The 18,924-nt window shown below is 41.2% G+C and overlaps 1 protein-coding gene across 2 annotated transcripts in view; it reads left to right on the forward strand.

Annotated features, from left to right (window-relative positions):
• Positions 1–18,924, forward strand: part of EXOC4 (exocyst complex component 4) — a 552,305-nt gene that overhangs the window by 448,292 nt on the left and 85,089 nt on the right. For both annotated transcript variants that reach the window (XM_068276025.1, XM_068276024.1), the window contains exon 14: positions 2,294–2,472. In XM_068276025.1, coding sequence (XP_068132126.1) covers positions 2,294–2,472 — 179 coding nt within the window. The remainder of the gene's footprint in view (positions 1–2,293; positions 2,473–18,924) is intronic.

Below are 18,924 nucleotides of genomic sequence, written 5' to 3' on the forward strand. Positions count from 1 at the left end.
GCAGTGCATGTTTAGGTTATCTAGTAAGCAGTAAAACTTGGGGTTGAATGGGAATGACCTAAGTTAAAGCATATGCTTGTTGGAAAAAGTGAGTTCTGAGGGAACGCTTAAACATATCAATGGTTGGAGAGTGCTGGATGTGCTGTGGAAGACTTTCCAGAGGAGGGGTGAGGCACGTGAGAAGTCTTGTATACGTGAATTCTGGAGGAGGTAATTCTAGAGGAGAACAAGAGAAGCTCCTGTGCAGAACTGAGATTGCGGTTGGGTTGGTGTCTGGAAACTAGCGAGATGTACAGGGGGAGAGATTGTGGAGAGCTTTGTAGGTTCGGGTTAGGAGTTTAAAATGGATCCTCTTGGTAATTGGCAGCCAGTGAAGACCTCTTCACCCAAGTTCCAAAATGAGATAACTATTAATCTATTAAACAAATAAGTCATGTCTCAAATTAAAGAGGAACTTCAGCCTAAACAAACTTACTGTGATTAAGTTACATTAGTTATGTTAATTCAAATAGATAGATAATATAATCTCTTACCCACCCTGTTTTAAAAGAACAGGCACATGTTAAGGATTTTATGGGGGCAGCCATCTTTTTGGTTGAAAGGAGGTGACAGGGAGCATGAGACACAGTTCCAACTGTCCTGTGTCCTGATCACCCCTCCCAGCTGCGTGCGCTAGGCTTAAAATCTCAAATTAAAAAATTAAAAAAAACAAATTTGCGTCAAAACAGCAGAACGAGAACATCAGGAAACCCATCATGTTTTGCACAGCATCAGGGGAAAAATGCCCGGGCAGATTTCTTCTGTGCAGCTAAAAATTAGGCTTGGGTAAGAAAAACAAAGTTCTGATGCTGTGAAACTGTTAAAGAAACACCAAGCCTTTTCAGTGCTGCTGAGTAGATTTTTAGTCTGGAGTTTAATTTTAAGGAGACTTCTCAGGACTCCTTAAAATGTTCTAAAATAATTTCTTGAGAGTTGGAACTTAACCAACACAACACCAAGTAAAGGTAAGTACTCTAAAAGACCTCAAAGAACCCCATGCTAATATTTTAGGAACTAAAGGAGATTGTTAAGCTAGCTTATGAAGGCAAAGTTTTACGGGTTTTTTTCTGTATTCTGTATGTGACTTTGGATCATTTTCTTAAAAAATAAATAAACAAGCTTAATGTTTTGGACTTGTTTGTTTAACAAAAATCACATTAGTTGGTTATAGGACTTGAATTAAATACGTATGACATTTTTGACCATGTTTATAACACTTACTCAAATGGTTTGTTTATTTATTTCCCAAGATATAGCTGAGAGTATGCTAAGGCCATTAAGTCTGCAACAATATTTAGCTTAAATCTTTAGTTTATCCTCCCATGTTTAGTGCATGTAATAATACATTTGCATTAGTTAGCGTTACACAGTGTTTTGTGCATTGCACATTTTTCCTGTTTGCTATAAATATTTTTGCAAAGTACTTGGCTGACTACTGTAGATTCTCTTCCTGTTAAAATGACAGCCACCGTATTACTGCAGCTACAGCAGAGTCGCATGATGTCTCATGAAATGAATCTAATGAGCAGTAGAGCTGTCCACAAACAATTGCTTTCTCATCAGCAGAGGAGGAAGTTGGAGAGTGAAAAGTGTTCAACAGCTGGGGAACACCCACTCTGCTGACAGCTCTATGCTTTCTAGAGAAGTTCTAGCAAAGTCTCTGGGTCACATGACTCACTTATCCAAAGGGAATATCTGTAGAACAACCTATTGACGTGAGAATTGTATTTGTAATAGAATAGATCCCAATTACAGTACATTTACTAGCAATTAAGAATGCATAGACTTGGGTATGAAAGTTATCATACATGCATAGACCTTTGTTTTTCCTTGGTAAAGGGGACAAAGTGACTTTTTTGTTTGTTTTTATGCATTGAAAATTTTACTTCTACTTTCAACTTGATTTGCTGTAATCTGATATATACAGTTATGGCCAAAAATATTGGCACCCTCACATTTTGTCAGAAAACCACTTTTCCCAAACATTGGTTGCAGTTACACATACTGCCTTCAATCATTTGTTGCTTTTCAGTTTTTCCAGTGTCCACAAAAGAAATTAAAATGACAGTACCAAAGCATTAGTAATAGAAACACTTTTCTGGGAGAAGTGGTGCATTTACTTACACGGATGCATAGTGTGTGTGTGTGTGTGTGTGTGTGTGTGTGTGTGTGTGTGTGTGTGTGTGTGTGTGTGTGTGTATATGTATGTGTGTAAAACATTCAGCAATTCCAGTGTTCTATTTTCTTTCCCCAGAGCGGCATTTGGTAAGGAATCCGAAGTCCTCATAGGAAACCTTGGAGATAAACTTATTCCTCAGAATGAAATTATGAGTGATGTCAGTGACTTGAAAGCCCTTGCCAATTTGCATGAGAGCCTGGAGTGGCTTGCAGGAAGACTGAAAGCTGCTATTGCGGACCTACCAAGTGTGCAGTGTAAGTTTTCATCAGCATAATACCATTTGTAAAGGGAAATTATAATTCACAGTGATTGTGATGTGGCGTAACATCCAAAAACTGTATAATATAAAACCATTTTTGAAAGCTAGAACTGTTTTGATGAGCAGTCATGTCATATTTGCACAGTCTTCAGTTTATAAACCACATTAATATATTTTGCTATTGTCATTTGCCTCTATCCATAACTACGTAACTATGTACAGTAGCAGATATTATTTCATCCATTATTGCCTTATGTGCACTGAATCTTCTTAGAGTATCGTTTTTTTATAAAAAACCACCAGAACAGAATCTTCCTTATTTGATTGGCATACTCTTTCTAGTTTGTATCTGTTGACTACAATAGTTCTTGATACTTCAGTGCTGATTACATGACTCTGGCTAACACTGGAGGACTTGAAGTGAGGGATTCTTTCCAGCTGGCATGGACACACACCATTAAAAGCAGTGTGTATAACCTTCTCCACTATATTAAAAAAGATTTTGTTGTAGTCTGCCACGCTTGGGAAGACTTCTGTTCACTGCCTGTCCTTTAGCCTTTACTACAGTAATGTAATTGACACTGTAATCCCAATGATTCGGGGAGAAAGGGAAAAACTTCATATGTCACTGTTATATTATTAATATTTACTCCGGCGGCTGAATTGTACACAGTTTTAGGAGGATGGACACAGGTCCACTTTCCACGTAGTTTATAGTTTGCTTTCTTATTTGTCATAACGTTAAATGTTTTACAGAGTTTTATTGGAGATTAATGCCACTGGTGGGTAATAGAGTTTACAAAGCTGAAAATCCTGACATTGACTCCACTGATCTTGGTGTTGAGCCAGAATTTATTAACTTCCCTGTAGAAATGAAAGGTCGAAAGAGCCAGTGCCCTGAGAAATACTTAAATCCTTAATCACTCAGCAGAGAGGTCAGGCAGTTGTATATTTAAATGGAATATGGAAGGAGGGGCAGTCCAGCATTGGAAAAAAGACGAGTTACACACTGCAGTTCTGTAAACCTATGCAAACTGAAGGTGATGGGGGAATTTATCAAGCTGTCGAAGCCTGCATTATCCTATGTGCTGGTAACAGTATTAAATACTGATATAGCTTTAGTTGGTATTAGAAGATTGTTACACTTAATGGACTACTATGGTGAAATTTCCTGTAGTAAAATATTTCAATGAGATAGCATATTCTTTGACTGTAAATATCTTAGTTTTCCCCTTTAATTTCCCTACCTTCAGTAAACCTTAGCATGGAGTGTGTGCCAGCATTATTCCCTGCTATAAGTTCAATGTCTTTATGTGAGATCCATCTGAAGGCAAATGGAAGCATTCTCTCTCCTACCGTGTTTGAAATGATAACTATCCTGTTAGTCGCCTTCCAATCGTATTTGTCATTTGAAGGTCTGTGGCTGTCATATTCTCTGCTACAGTAGTCCTCAAATGTCTGTGGTCTGCCAGCCACATGAAACCACGTCAGTGATGACAGGAAACACACCCATCATTACCATATAAAATAATCACCTAATACTGTACAATTAAGCTAATATGTGTTGTAAATCTATTTTTACAAACCACACTTTCTTCTCTCCAGTATTTGGTTAATTTTTTCACTTAAAGTAATAGTCAACATGTAACTTATGCAGAAATGCCTGTCAAAATACATGCTGAGACCACCTGGCCCATACACAAAAACCCACAGTGGTCTTAAAATCACTATCTCATTATGTAATTACTACCATAACCCTCCCTAAGGAAAAAAGGAGGTTTCAGTTGGTAATCAAATGAGGTGAATTAATTACTAGAAATGTGTTTATACTAATAAAATTTACTTCAGGCTTCAGACGTAAGGTGTGTATATATGCACAACTGGTGTCGCTCATAATGACTGTGCTCGACCATTCAGGCAACAAAACAACATTCAAGACTCATGAGCAGGCAGCTTTCATGGGAGGAGTAAGTGAGTCAATAATGCCCCTCATCCATCGTTCATTCGTAGGTGTGGATAAGATATCAGCATGCCAGATTGCTAAATGATGTTGGGGCAACTGTGCACATGCTAGAGTCCTGGCCCAAATTCTATCCTGTACGAGGCTTTAGAAGGAGTTGGATAAGATATTTATATCTTTTTAGAAGGAGTTAGATAAAATATCTCTATAGATACAGTGCTGTCCATATTTATTCATACCCCTGGCAAATTTTGACTTAAAGTTACTTTGATTCAACCAGCAAGTAATTTTTTGACGGGAAATGACATTGGTGTTTTCCAAAAGATAATAAGAGGATGCACAAGAGGAATCATTTTGGAAAAAAAACATTTCTCAGCTTTTATTTACATTTGAGAAAAAAGTGTCCAGTCCAAAATTATTCATACCCTTCTCAATAATAGAAAAGCCTTTATTAGCTATTACAGCAATCAAACACTTTCTATAATTGCAGACTAGCTTTTTGCATGTCTCCACAGTTATTTTGGCCCATTCATCTTTTGCAATGAGCTCCAAATCTTCCAGGTTGGAGAGTCTTCATGCCATCACCCTGATCTTTAACTCCCTCAACAGATTCTCAATTAGATTCAAGTCAGGACTCTGGCTGGGCCACTACAAAACGTTAATGTTGTTGTCTGCTAACCATTTCTTCACCACTTTTGCTGTGTGTTTTGGGTCATAGTTATGCTAAAATGTCCATTGGTGGCCAAGGCCAAGAATCCTCATGTATTACTCTTTTTTTTATGGTGCCGTTTACTGTGATTACCATATATACTCGAGTATAAGCCGACCCCCCAACTTTTACTTTAAAAAAATAAATAAAAAAAATATAAATAAATGATTGACCAGAGTATAAGCCGAGAGTAGAAGATGCAGCACCAACTATAGGATATTAGTGCAAGTGTGGTCACCCCAAAAATGAACAGAGTTGTGGAAATGCACCAGAGTTGTGGAAATGGGGTACCATGCCTGTGCCAAACCTCCACTGCCTGCACTTTATCCGAGGTGTTCTCACTATTTTGGGTGGCTGTATACAAAACATTAAGATGGGACCCAGGACCTTTTGTATTTTACTTTAAAAAAAAAATCACCTTCACTGGACAGTGTTATTGTGTCCTCCATCAAAGCACAATATTGAGGTGACTCACAGAGAAACATAGGTCAATAAATGTAATTAGCACTATGTCAGACACAGGCACACAGAACATTTCACAGACACAAAATAAGCAGTCCAACATATCCTAGGTCTGTGAGCAAGGGCTTAAATGGTGTGTGCCTACACATATGTAACCACAAAGTTGCCACTCCAATTATATTTATACTGTACTGGCTCACAGTGCCAGTTCAAATTTACTGACAGCAGCTGAGAATTTGCAGAAAATCAAGTGGTACCTGTGAGCTGTGCCCCCCCCCCCCCCCTCCCGAGCCGCGGCTTTGCGCCAAAACAAAGTGGTAAGTGATGGCAGTGGGCTGTGTCCCCCCTCCCCACCTCCACCAGAGCTGCGCAGTGTTGCGTGTGATATTTACCGTTGCCGATACATGTGATCCGTCACATGCCACCCGCCGATTGTCCCCACTGGCATATGAAGAGTGATGCCTGCTTCTTACAAGCTCTGCCAGGAATCCTCTTTAACTGGTCTGTCAGAGTCTCATATGCTGTGACGCCCTCTAGTGGCATCACTGAACTGAGACTCCGACAGACCAGTTAAAGAGGATTCCTGGTTCCACTTGATTTTCTGCAAATCCTCAGCCGCGGATAAGTAAATTTGCCATGCTGCGTCACTCTGGTGGGGGTGGGAGATGGGTGGTTCGAGCATAGGCCGAGACCCCCACTTTTGGGACATTTTTTTTGTCCCAAAAATTCGGCCTATACTCGAGTATATACGGTAGGTTCCCTGGTCCATTGGCTGAAAAAATAACCCCAAAGCATTAGGTTCCTACCACCATGTTTGACAAGTGGGGATGGTGTTCTTTGGGTTGAAGGCGTCTCTTTTTTTACACCAAATGAAGGAAACATCATTGTGACCAAACAATTAAATTTTTATTTCACATAAGACCAGAAGTTGTCTTCTTTGTCCAGATGAGCATTTGCAAAGGCCAAGTGAGCTTTTTTGTGCCTTATCTGGAGAAGTGGTATCCTCCTTGTTCTGATGCAGAACAAGGAGGATACCACTTCTCCAGATAAGGCACAAAAAAGCTCACTTGGAACCCAGCAGTGTGCAGTGTCCGTTGGCTTGTCTTGTAACCCTGTGTGTGTGTGTGTCATTGCAACAGACACACACACCAAGGGTTACAGATGCATTGACTTTTGTGGAAAGTGCTGCTGTAAAGGGAGCCTGCAGGTGCCGCCAGGGGGAGCCCATGAGCAGAAAAGAGGAGAGAGAAGCTGGGCATGTGCAGGGAGGAAGTAACAGTTGAGTTTTACAGTTGAAGGCTAGGGAGGAGGAGGAGCCAAGTAGCCGTGGAGACTGAGCTGATGAGGCAGCAATAAATGGTTTGTGTCACGATACTATACTGGACTGCAGCAAGAAAAACGCTTGATTTGTGAGGAAATAGAGGAGAGACACAAGAAGAGACCAGCCATGGGTGAGACAGTCTGAGCAAGGCAGAGACACAGACAAGTGAGCACTTACTGAAAACTAAACTAAGGAAGAAAAAGAGAGCTGCAGACATTACATGAGAGGAGAGAGATCACTCACAACTACAGGCCAGTAAAGAGCAGCAATACTGGAGAGATAAGCCAGAAGAGAAACAGTAAGCAATAAGAAAGAAAGAAAGACAAAGAAATTAAAATGTACCTGTAACAGAGAGAGATAACAGAAAACAGCAGAGACATTACAGTGACACAGAGACAACAGGACAGCAAAGCATACAAGAGTAAGACAGAGAAACAAGTGACAGGATTAAAGAAAAGTAGTGAAGACTGCAGTACAGTGTCTGAAAAGATTGTGTGACAACAGCTGGCAGACAAAATACAGAGGAGACAGTGGTGCTTCTTATATGTTAAGTGATCATTCACAATCATCAATTTCACATATTCTGTCCCATCCTGGATGTTGCTAGGTAACCGCCAGACATTTCTCTACGTTTCCTTCTGTCCTGTGCAAGAATTCAGGTTCACTTTAAAAAGACAGTGGTGAAGAAGTGTCAGATAGCGGAGCGCTGTGTGAGGAAAATTCTGGCAAGATAATGCAAATAAACTGTATCACATATATGTTTCCTGAACTAGCCCTGAACCTAGCAGGCGGATGTATACAGAGGCCTACCTATACTCATCTGCTAAGAAGAAGTTTATGAATGTGTTTTGTCACTGAATTTTTTTTATCCATATGATTTAATACAAATATTTCTTAAAAAGAACTTGATTGGTGTCTGGAGGATTTCTTTACAGTTAAAGCATTTTAGAGGTGTTACAGTCTGCCTTGAGACATTGCCTCCAGTAGAGCCTAGATTCACCAGGATGGCCTTGGTGGTGATCCTTGAATTCTATATCACCTCTCTCACTCGAACACTTTCATTCCAGCACAGGAGACTTGGGCGCAGCAGTGAGTAACTTCAGCGCCGTCAGAAGATGGAGCTGAAGTTACTTATAAAACACTATAATTCGGCCTCCAGCAATTGCTGGAAGCCGAGTTATTTCATTCCCCACCATCCATGGCGGCCTGGAGGGGGAATAGTATTTAACGTGGATGGGAATTTGAGCAGGATCAGCCATACCAGCTGTATCCTGCACCCAAGTCTCCTGCGCCGACTCCTCTCATACGCTCTCTCACTATCCTTCTGGCCAGCACAGGTGTCACTTTTGGCTTCCTACCACGTCCTCTGAGATTTTCCACAGTACAGAACATCTTGTATTTTTTAATAATACTTTGCACTGTAGCCACTGGAACTGGAAAACATTTAGAAATGGCCTTGTAGTCTTTCCTGACTTGTGAGCAGCCACAATGCACAGCCGCAGTTCCTCACTGAGCTCCTTTGTCTTAGCCATGACTGTCCACAAACCAACTGCAAAGAGCTGCTGTTTTTCACCTGTTGAATTGAATAAACAGTTGTTCCCAATTAATCAGGGGAATTAGGATGCTTCAGAACAGCTTGGACTATTTGGAATGATATAGAACTGTGTATTATCCCACAGACTGTGGCAGTTTGTGAAGGGTATGAATAATTTTGGACTGGACACTCTTTGCTCAAATTTAAATAAAAGGGCTCTTTCACACTAGAGGCTAGTTTCAGCGGTTTACAGCCAAGACCATAGTTTGCGTTTTCCAAGGTAAAATAAAAGTCCATAGACTTTCATTTTACCTTTCACACCTAAAGCAGCTTTTTTTGCGTTGCGTTTTGAAGCTCACTGGAGCTTTTTCAAAGCTGTTTACAGCCGAAGTTGGCTTTTCGTGTTTCAATGATAGTCAATGGAAAAGGCCAACTACAGCTTTTTTACAGCTGTTTCAAAGCGTTTTACAGCTGACTTGTTAACTTTTTTTTAAAGAAAAAAAGACGTTTTCATATGAGCTGTAAAACACTATGATCAAGCTTTGAAAACGCTATGGAAAGGCTACAAAAACGCTGACAGCAAAAGGCAGCCTTAGAATAAAAGTAACTAAGTCAAAATTTGCCAGGCGTATGAATAATTATGGGCAGCACTGTAAGTGAAGACTATCTCTACACTTCTGTAGAGTGTAATCTGTGACATAAAAAACTCTCTCTGAAGGATGCTTACCTGGGGAGGGGGAAGCCTCAGGATCCCAATGACGCTTCCCTGTCCTCTGTAGGCTAGAGGAGCCAGGCTACATACCGATACTTCCCCCTACAAGCTATGCGCAGACATTTACCTACCGCGGTTCAGCGCAGGCGCAGTAGCAGCTTTCCAATGGGCTGAGGCGGAAATAGCTGAGCTCGATCGGGTCCGTTCTACTGTGCAGGCGACTTGCCTGACATCACACTGTGGGAGCCTTGTTGCATTGTGGGAAATAACGTTTGTTTCCAACCGCCAAGCAACCACTATCTACCTCTGTGCATATGTAGCTATATATATATTAAAAAAAAATCCTTTTAGCCTATCGCATTATTAGGGGGTGGGGTTATAGATAATGGCAGTTGGTGCCCCCTAGTGTCTTGGTGTCTCAGCCAGCAATCAGCCCGGCGGATTGATTAGGGCAATTGCCGGGTGAGAGCATTGTTCTCCACTCAACCGGCACTCCCCCCAACTCTTCCCTCCACATTGCAGAGAGAACGCTAGTATTGCATCCGTACAGCCTCAGCTCTGCCTACTGATCCCTGCCCTGGCGACATGCCTCATGTGTGTACAAGGCTTCAGTAAACAATTGCATCACTTTAACACCACAAGATTCATGTTACCTGACTGAAGATTTGCATTGAGTCTAACCTCATCCGAAGGGTGTTTTTTAAATCTTGGATAGAATGGGAAAGAATTCTAACAAAAGACAGTTCGTTATTGCTCTCTGCATTTGCTCCCTTTCTTCTGTGACAAGTCATGAAGTGTGTTCAATGCAGCTGCTTCTAACATGAAATAAATTGTTAGGTTGTAAAAATGTTCTCATTTCCAAAAGGCTGAAACACACATCAAAGTTAGCAAATTATTATTTTACCATGGCACATTTTCATGTTCTCCACTCTCCCACATCCCCTTTAAAATATACTGTTAACTTCAAAACTAGCTGTCGCCATATATTTACAAAATGTGTGCATATCTGGGATTACATAAAGGTAGCTAGTATGATGAGTGTGTGAAGTCAATGAACTTTAAAAACTATATACTAAAATGAAGACGTGTGCTTGGTTCAGAACCTAATGAACAATTTTTAGTTTTATTATTTTACAAGGTGACAGTACTTGGTAAAGCAACCACTGAGAATGTCCTGGTTTCACAAGCTTGCGAATTAAGTAAAGAAAATTAATCTGCTTAGCCCTAAAAAATACTCACAAAGTAGCTATTCTGAAATATTAAAATGAATGTAGCTGTCTGCTCTCTCCATACATCATAATATTAATGGAGTCCCATGGCCAGACCATAGATAATATTTTCATCATCTGTAGCTAATAAAATGCATGGGTTTATTTATAGAAATATATTTTAATAATACATTGCAGATGAACATTTTTCTTCACTGCATAGAATATGTTGTCAAGCTGTCTGAAAAATAATGCAATATTCAGTAGCATTTATTACAATAGTAATTATTTACATAGTTTATATCTATGAATATTCACAAATTGCAGCTCCTGTTAGTGAGTGCATTAAAATTAAAAGTCACTTTCTGTTTTCTCAGTTAACTATGTGTGGTAAGAATATTGGTCCTTGGAGGTAAAATTGTGTAATATTTGCAGAGCTGGCCCCTCCAGTGACACAAGCGGAGGGCACACAGTGTGCATAGTGCTGAGCACAGGGGACATCTTTGCGTCATGGTCAGCTTGTCAAAACGTCAAGTTAGAGATAAAAATTCAATCACCTTCCACTGCTGTGTTGCCACAATTATCACTCATTTAAAACCAGCGCAGCTAATGGAGTGTTTTATCATGGCAGACAGTGCCAGCCCTGTTCATTACTTAGTGTTTGCTGATGTGATGGTCTTCTACTCCTCTCCCCTTATCTCTCCTCACTCACAATTGGATTTTGTATTACCAGTGCAGTCAGGTGCAACACGTCATTTTCTTTCCTCTTGTGTTTTAAAGGAATACAAACGGCTCTTTCTCTTGAACAACTACATTCTGGCATTAAGGATGCTGCCACATTTGTGCATTAGGAAACATAAACACCCGGACGTTATAAACAGCAGTGTCAGTAATAAAGATGCTTTTTTGACAGAAATACCTTCTTGCTGAAATAAAAGAAAAACTATAGATTTTAGTTTTCCACTTACTTGGTGCTATTTGCTGAATTCAGTCAAAATATGTAATGCTTTAAAAAGAGAGCACCTGTGTGAGAGTTGACAGCCAAACTCTACTAAATTAAAGTCTAAAACCTAAACCTGTATATATACATTGTATTTTCAGCACATTTGATTAACTGTCTTATTGTTTTAGTATTTATGTAGTGCTGACATCATCCTGTCCCATATTTGAGTGAATTTTTTGCAAAATTTTGTTCAGTCAGATAACTTTAAGCACAATAAGAAGTAAATATTTAAAATAGCACACAAATAGATCATCATAACAAAATGGTACTTGACCACCACCAGATAAAGTATCTACGCCCGTGTTTACACAAATCTAAACAAATAATAAACACTTGGTTCTGTTTCTATTTTTAGAACACATTAACTCTGTATCTCCATCTTGTGGCCAAAAAGTAAAACCACATCCAAATATAGTATTAGACTGAACAGAGGCGCCAACAGGTTAAAAGCAGTAATTAAAACGTTTAAAATTGCTTAGGAGGTAGTGGTGGACTTACCTCCCTCAAGCAGACACAAGCAACTGTGTATTGCAACAAAAATTGAATTTATTGGTACATTACAGGGTATTGTTTACAACGCGTTTCGCAGGTCTATACCCGCTTCATCAGGCAATAGAAGTAGGAGTACACAGCAGAGTGTCAGAATCGCACCTGGCGCCTTTGACAAAGGCGCCAGGTGCGATTCTGAAACTCTGCTGTGTACTCCTACTTCTATTGCCTGATGAAGCGGGTATAGACCTGCGAAACGCGTTGTAAACAATACCCTGGAGTGTACCAATAAATTCAATTTTTGTTGAAATACACAGTTGCTTGTGTCTGCTTGAGGGAGGTAAGTCCACCACTACCTCCTAAGCAATTTTAAACGTTTTAATTACTGCTTTTAACCTGTTGGCGCCTCTGTTCAGTCTAATACTATATCATATATCCACCCTTGGTGGAGGGGGATACCCCTTTCTTTCTTCACGTCTACAGAGAGCGACTTCTTAATCCTGAGTGGGGACAGGTCAATCTCCTCACCTGCTTATTCAGTGGTTACCTGGAGGTAACCCTGGTTTGTGAGTATACATTTTACTCCTTACATATACCATTTACCTTGACCTACTACACTATATTGGGCTCTCGGTTCTCCCTTCTTACACATCCAAATACCCTATTATACACCTTCCCATAGAAAATTTTTTAAAAAACTCTTGGAGGTCAAGTGGTTAATGGTTCTCAACCTTTTTAGCGCATGTACCCCTTTGTGGGTCATCCTCAAGGCAATGTACACCCAATGTTTTTTCGCCAAAACACAATTAGACAGTGGTTTACCCAGAAATACACATAATTGGCAGCATTTACCCCTACAAAATACACATATTGTGTCAGCATTTCCCCCAGAATGCACATAAGGGGGCAGCATTTCCCCACAAAATACACATAATTAGGAATCGGTATCCACAAAATACACATAATGCAGGCAGGGTTCCCATTTAAATTTATTTCAACACTCCCCAGTTAGTTCCCACTAATATCCCTGGTTAGTGGCGGCGCTTGAAAATAAAAATAATGTACGCACTTAGCAGATGACTCCTCTCCAACACTGTTCCCCAATCTTCATTACAGCAGCTCTGGCTGCAAACCTCTTGCGCTATGCTGACAAGGAGGGCTGAATCACAGATAAATGGTGGCTGGAGCCCAGCATTGGAGACACAAACAGGCTCTAGTGCTGGGCTTCTGATGCCATTTTACTATAGTCCTTCTGCCAGACTGCCACCAAGACTCAAGAAAATGGTGAGCTGTGGATGGTGATCTGGCATGTTTTTTGATGGACAATGTACTGCCACTTCACCTACGACACCTGTGGATTTGATTCGCCATTTTTTCTGTGGCTTCTGCTGTCCTCCCAGTAGGTGCCAATGTTCCCCCAGGGGTCCACGGACCCCAGGTTGCGAAACCCTGCTATATATTGTTGCTTCCAGGTGACAGATATATCTTAACCTCCTTAGCGGTAACCCCGTGCTGGACACGGGGTAAGCCGCCGGAGGGTGCCGCTCAGGCTAGGGCTGAACGATTTTCGATTTTAAACCGAAAATCGTGATCAGGGGAAAGACGATATCCGGATCGTCAGAGCTTCGGTTTTGCCGCTGCAAGTACCTGCTCTCTGCTCCTGGCTTTCTCCTCTTCAGTTACACACAATACGTAAGTGTCAGTGAAAGCAGGAGGCCAGTGAGGGGTTATTAAGTCGGACCATCCCCTTTCCCTCACAGCGTGACAGCCAGGCTGTTAATGGGGCCGAGACGGGAAGGACGGCTCGTCCCGCCCCTACCTCCGGAAGATCAGAAGAGCCGAAGACACACTGCCAGGGGAGCCGTTCACCGTAATTAACACTTAGCTGCCCGGGGAGCCGTTCACACAGTAATTAGCTAACACTTTGGTCCCGCTGCTGCCACTACTGTTACTGTGGTCCCCTCTGCCTCCCCCCCCCCCCACACACACACCTACCTACCTCTTTTATAAGTAAAATAAGGGCTACTTACCCGGGGCTTCCCAGCATATGTCCCTCACCGCAGCTCTGCACACAGCCGTTTGCCGCTGCTCCCTCCCAGTCCCCGGCGATGACGTCAGGCTGACCTGCGCAGTATGCTCCGGTCCACGTGGCGGTGATTGACAACGCCGCTCGCGCAGGTGCAGTACAGGCCGAACTCCAGGTCAGCCTGACGTCATCGCCGGGGACTGGGAGGGAGCAGCGGCAAACGGCTGTGTGCAGAGCTGCGGTGAGGGACATATGCTGGGAGCTTGGGGCTGGACGAAGCCCCGGGTAAGTAGCCCTTATTTTACTTATAAAAGGCTGATAACTCCTTTAAAGCTGGGTTCACACATGTTGCGGTTATGTGTCATGGATAATGAGAGCGATCTGATCCATCCTTGCCTATCAAAAATCGTGTATTGAATCGAAATCGCAATTTCTGATAAAAATCGTGCAATTCAATCTTTTCCTAAAATCGTTCAGGCCTAGCTCAGGCCCTACTGGGCCGATTTACATAATTTTTTTTTATTGCTACACGCAGCTAGCACTTTGCTAGCTGTATTTGCATAACGATCGCCGCCGCCACCCGCCGATTCGCCGCTGTCCGCCGCGTTGCCTTCCCCCCAAGACCCCTTGCGCTGCCTGGCCAATCAGTGCCAGGCAGCGCTGAGGGGTGGATCGGACCACCCGCCGACGTCGATGATGTTATCGCGATCGTCGCCATGGCGACGGGGAAGCCCATACAGGGAATCCCATTCAGAGCGGGATTCCCTGCAGGGTAAAAGCGCCGGCGGCGATCGGAGGGGTGGGAGGGATAGCGAAGGGAGGGGGGAAGCATGTAGCTAGCGCTAGGCTAGCTACATGCTTTAAAAAAAAAAAATTTAAAAAAAGGTGCTGCGCTGCCCCTTGAAATTTATTTCAATCCAAATATGCACTTATAAGTGCAAGCAGCTCTAATGCGTTTCACACCATATGGTGCTTCTTTAAGGTAATTCCAATACATCTGCTGACCGTTTAAATAGGTTTGTTAATCCGGCAATACGCTGGTATATTCCGCCCCTACTCATACGTCAGCAGATCTAAAAAGGAAAATACATCTTAAGATACATTACATAAAATTTTATTAAGTAGTACATGCATAAGACCACAATTCAATCTTCTTATATAGCTTATTACCATTTCCATTGCATTGATTCTTAATAATTACAAAAATATAACAACTAGGCAAGTTGCAATATTGCAATATATAAATGTCTTGTAGTATGCTTGAAAGAGCTATGGCAATCTAGATATGTGAAACTGTCTGAGAATAATAATGTCTATTATTATTAATCATACAACTATGATAGGTCCCATTCACTATTGAGACCTTGAGGAATTCTTGTATTCTTTCAAGCATACTACACAACATTTATAGATTGCAATTTGCCTACTTGTATTTTTGTAATTATTAGGAATCGATGCAATGAAAATGAACTGTGCAACAAGATTGAATTGTAGTCTTATGCATGTACTATTTAATAAGAATCTATGCAATGTATTTTAGGACATTTTTTCCCTTTTAGATCTACTAACATATGAAAAGGGGCAGAATATATTGGCATTTTGACGGATGGCCGACCGTATATAAATAGCTAGCAATGTGTTATTATTACCCTATGACGAAGCACTATGTGAAAGGCGTTAGAACTTCTTGCTCCTATATCTGCATTATTTTGATTGAATCAAATCTCCAAGTCAGCATCAGTACTGAGAACAGATCCTTTTTTTATACAAGTAAAAATGACATTGGGAAATTTGGACACAGAGTGAAGCGAAAGATGGCTCACTTTGCTTTAGCTAATCACCAGTGTATTTTTTAACCTCTGCAGGACCATAGGCCCCCCCCCCCCCCCCTAGTGACCAGGCTATTTTTTACAGTTTTGGGCTCTGCAGCTTTACAAGCTTGCTTCAGAGCCATACCATGCAGCACACAAATGACCCCCCCCCCCCCTTTTTCTGCTTTTCTTCTGTTGGTGGGCTCTGATCGCTCCCCCAATGTTTTTTTTTTTTTTTGTGTAATTATTTTAAATGTATCTATTTTTTTGTATTTTTTTCCCCTGTTTGTAGATTGCAGCGCTGTACAGTGTAAATAGATGGAGTTTTTTCTGTTTAACAGTCTCCTAGTGGCGATCGCCACTGGGAGACTGATGACCGAGTGGAGCCGTCATTCAAGCGGAGATGCGTGCGCATCGGCGCGCGACCTCATGCAAAACGCGCCCCCAGGACTTGACGCCAATTAACGTTACGCGGTCCTGGGGGAGCCGCCGCATTCGCGCCAATTGACGTGTCATGGTTGTATAGTGGTTAAACTATTTCCCTATAACTACCTAACTACATTGCTCCCTGTGTCATTCAGGCTCTAGAATTACCGGTCACGCCTTTTTCTTCTATGGTTGGATTGATGCAGACGGCCCATGGTGAATGCTCAAAAATCCGGGAGCTCAGTGAACAGAGCTACCTCTGTTTGATATATTAAGGGAAGAAACTGAAAACTTAGTATTTTAGTTTAGTTGAAATACATGGAAAAATACATGGAAAAAAAGATAAAGATATGAGAAATCACGATTAGCATTCTAATTGTTTTTTTCTGTTTATGCAATCATATGCACCTGTGTGCTCTTTAAGGCAAGGAGAGGAAAAGAGAATGTGTGGAAAAAACAGATGCAGTTTAAAAGATAACTACATTCTTGGATCAAATTATATTATGCAGGCTGTCACATGAATAACACCAAGTTCACGGTATTCCATCAAGGTTTTTATGCATGTCATTTGTGTGAACTAAGCGTGCGTCTGTGTGGGCAATACTGGATACAATAGTCATCTCGACAAATGTGGGCGGGTTTGACTGTCTCCCCCAACGCTATATCACACTTGTTGGTAGAAATGGTCAATGAGATGGAATGAATTCCAAGTTGATGCAGAATTATGCAATTTTTGCATGCAGATATGTACAACTTGAAAATGATTCAATTGAATTCCAGGATGGATCCAGCACGATTTGCTTTCAAGCTATATGAATTTGCATAATCCTGGATCAACTCATAATTATTTGAATCCCATTGTCCATTCCTACTTGACAGTTGGAAAATGAAAGCATACAATGAAAGCATGCACATCATGCATGTTCGTAAAAATTTAGAGGAGCATTGCAGAACACTACCATGGAAGTATGTGCGAAGTGCCCAAGGACAATTAAGCACCAACTAGTTTTTAAAGCACTAGCATGGAAATGCATCAGATTTAAACAAGCCGTATGCATTTTAAATCTGACAGTAATGCATATAATGTAAACAAAACCTTAACAGTAAATATGACTATCATACTAAAGCCGTAGTGCATCTTCCTCATTATTTCTTTGTAGATAAAGGTTAATAGGAGACTACACAGATACTTTTCATATTTGATGCAACTGCTCTAAAGAAATCCCCTTTGGAAAAGTAGGGCATGTGATCCAGATACCTGCGCTCAAAGTATGACAGTAGAGGGAGTTTTAACACATTACTTTAAGCTGATTCACTCTGAGTTTACCCATGAGTGTCATTCTGGTGCAAATAAAATGCAGCTAAATGGCAGTGTTTGTAACACCACTCATTTCAGCATGTGAGAACCGCGTCATGACATGCCTGAGCATGGCTGCAGCAGCACTCAGATGTGATTACTTGGGGGGTCCACCTGTCTACCACCGATACTGAGCACTAACAAGCACTTGGCTGGTGCCAGAGAGCATCTGACAGGCAGTGAATTCACCACCTGTTAGCTACACTTATGAAAGAGCCCTAAGAGAAGCTTAGATTTGCCTCCATTTGTACATGGTCTGTCTGACAGTAAACTTGTGGAGTCCAAATTGTTTAGAAATGGTTTTGTAATGTTTTCCAGACTGGTGAACACCATTAATTCTTTTTCAAACAAGTATATTTTATTTGAGCCATGACTTATTTTCATATTGCCTAATTGGGAAGATCAGACTTAAGTAGTGAAGAACCAGATTTCTGCTCTTCAGATAAGACAAGGCCACCCACACTGCTATCATCCCATTAATTTAATGAACTGACTTCAATTTCCCTTTCATATGAGCAGATAATTGTAGAAATATGTAATTTTGCCTCATTTTTCTCAATAAATAGACAAGCATAATGTTTTGAACTTATTTGTTTCATTTGGGTAATCTGGCTTTATCTGGTATAACAAAATGCCTGAGTAAGAGCTCATTTTTATGTAGAAATTTTGATGATCCAAAAAAGGTTAACAACTTTTAAGTACTACTGTTACAATTTACAATTTATATGTAAAAGGAGAACAAGTTCATAAACGCTCAACCCCCATGACAACACATACCAATCGGTGCAGGATCTAGAGAGCCAGTCCTTTAGCAAATACAATGAAGAAAGGATCCGCAAACCAGGGTTGGCTTAGTGAAAAAATGGCCGTTCTTTATTAGAAAAATCCACATGACAGAAAATGTGCAATAAAATCACAGGATCGACTGTGATTTTATTGCACATTTTCTGTCATGTGGATTTTTCTAATAAAGAACGGACATTTTTTCACTAAGCCAACCCTGGTTTGCGGATCCTTTCTTCATTATATATGTAAAAGGAATATGGAGGTTGCCATGTTTATTTTGTTCTAAATTGTAACTGCCTAGGGGCTTGATTCACAAAGCGGTGCTAACTGTTAGCACGCCTGTGAAAACCCCCTTAGCACGTCTAAACGAGCTTTTCGCACGCAAAAATTTATGCACGTAAAACTTTACGCGCGCACTGCACAGTGCGCAGGGCGCTCCGCACGAAGTGCCCATTAAAGCCTATGGGACCTAGCGTGCGCATAGGACTATGCGCGCGCTAGGTCCCATAGGCTTTAATGGGCACTTCGCGCAGAGTGCCCTGCGCACTGTGCGGTGCACGCGTAAAGTTTTGCGCACATAAAGTTTTGCGCGCGAAAAGCTCCTTTGACTTATGACTTAGCGCGCGATATGATTGTGAAAACC

The sequence above is a fragment of the Hyperolius riggenbachi genome, chromosome 3 (genome assembly GCF_040937935.1).
Source record: "Hyperolius riggenbachi isolate aHypRig1 chromosome 3, aHypRig1.pri, whole genome shotgun sequence".
Classification (NCBI taxonomy): Eukaryota; Metazoa; Chordata; class Amphibia; order Anura; family Hyperoliidae; genus Hyperolius; species Hyperolius riggenbachi.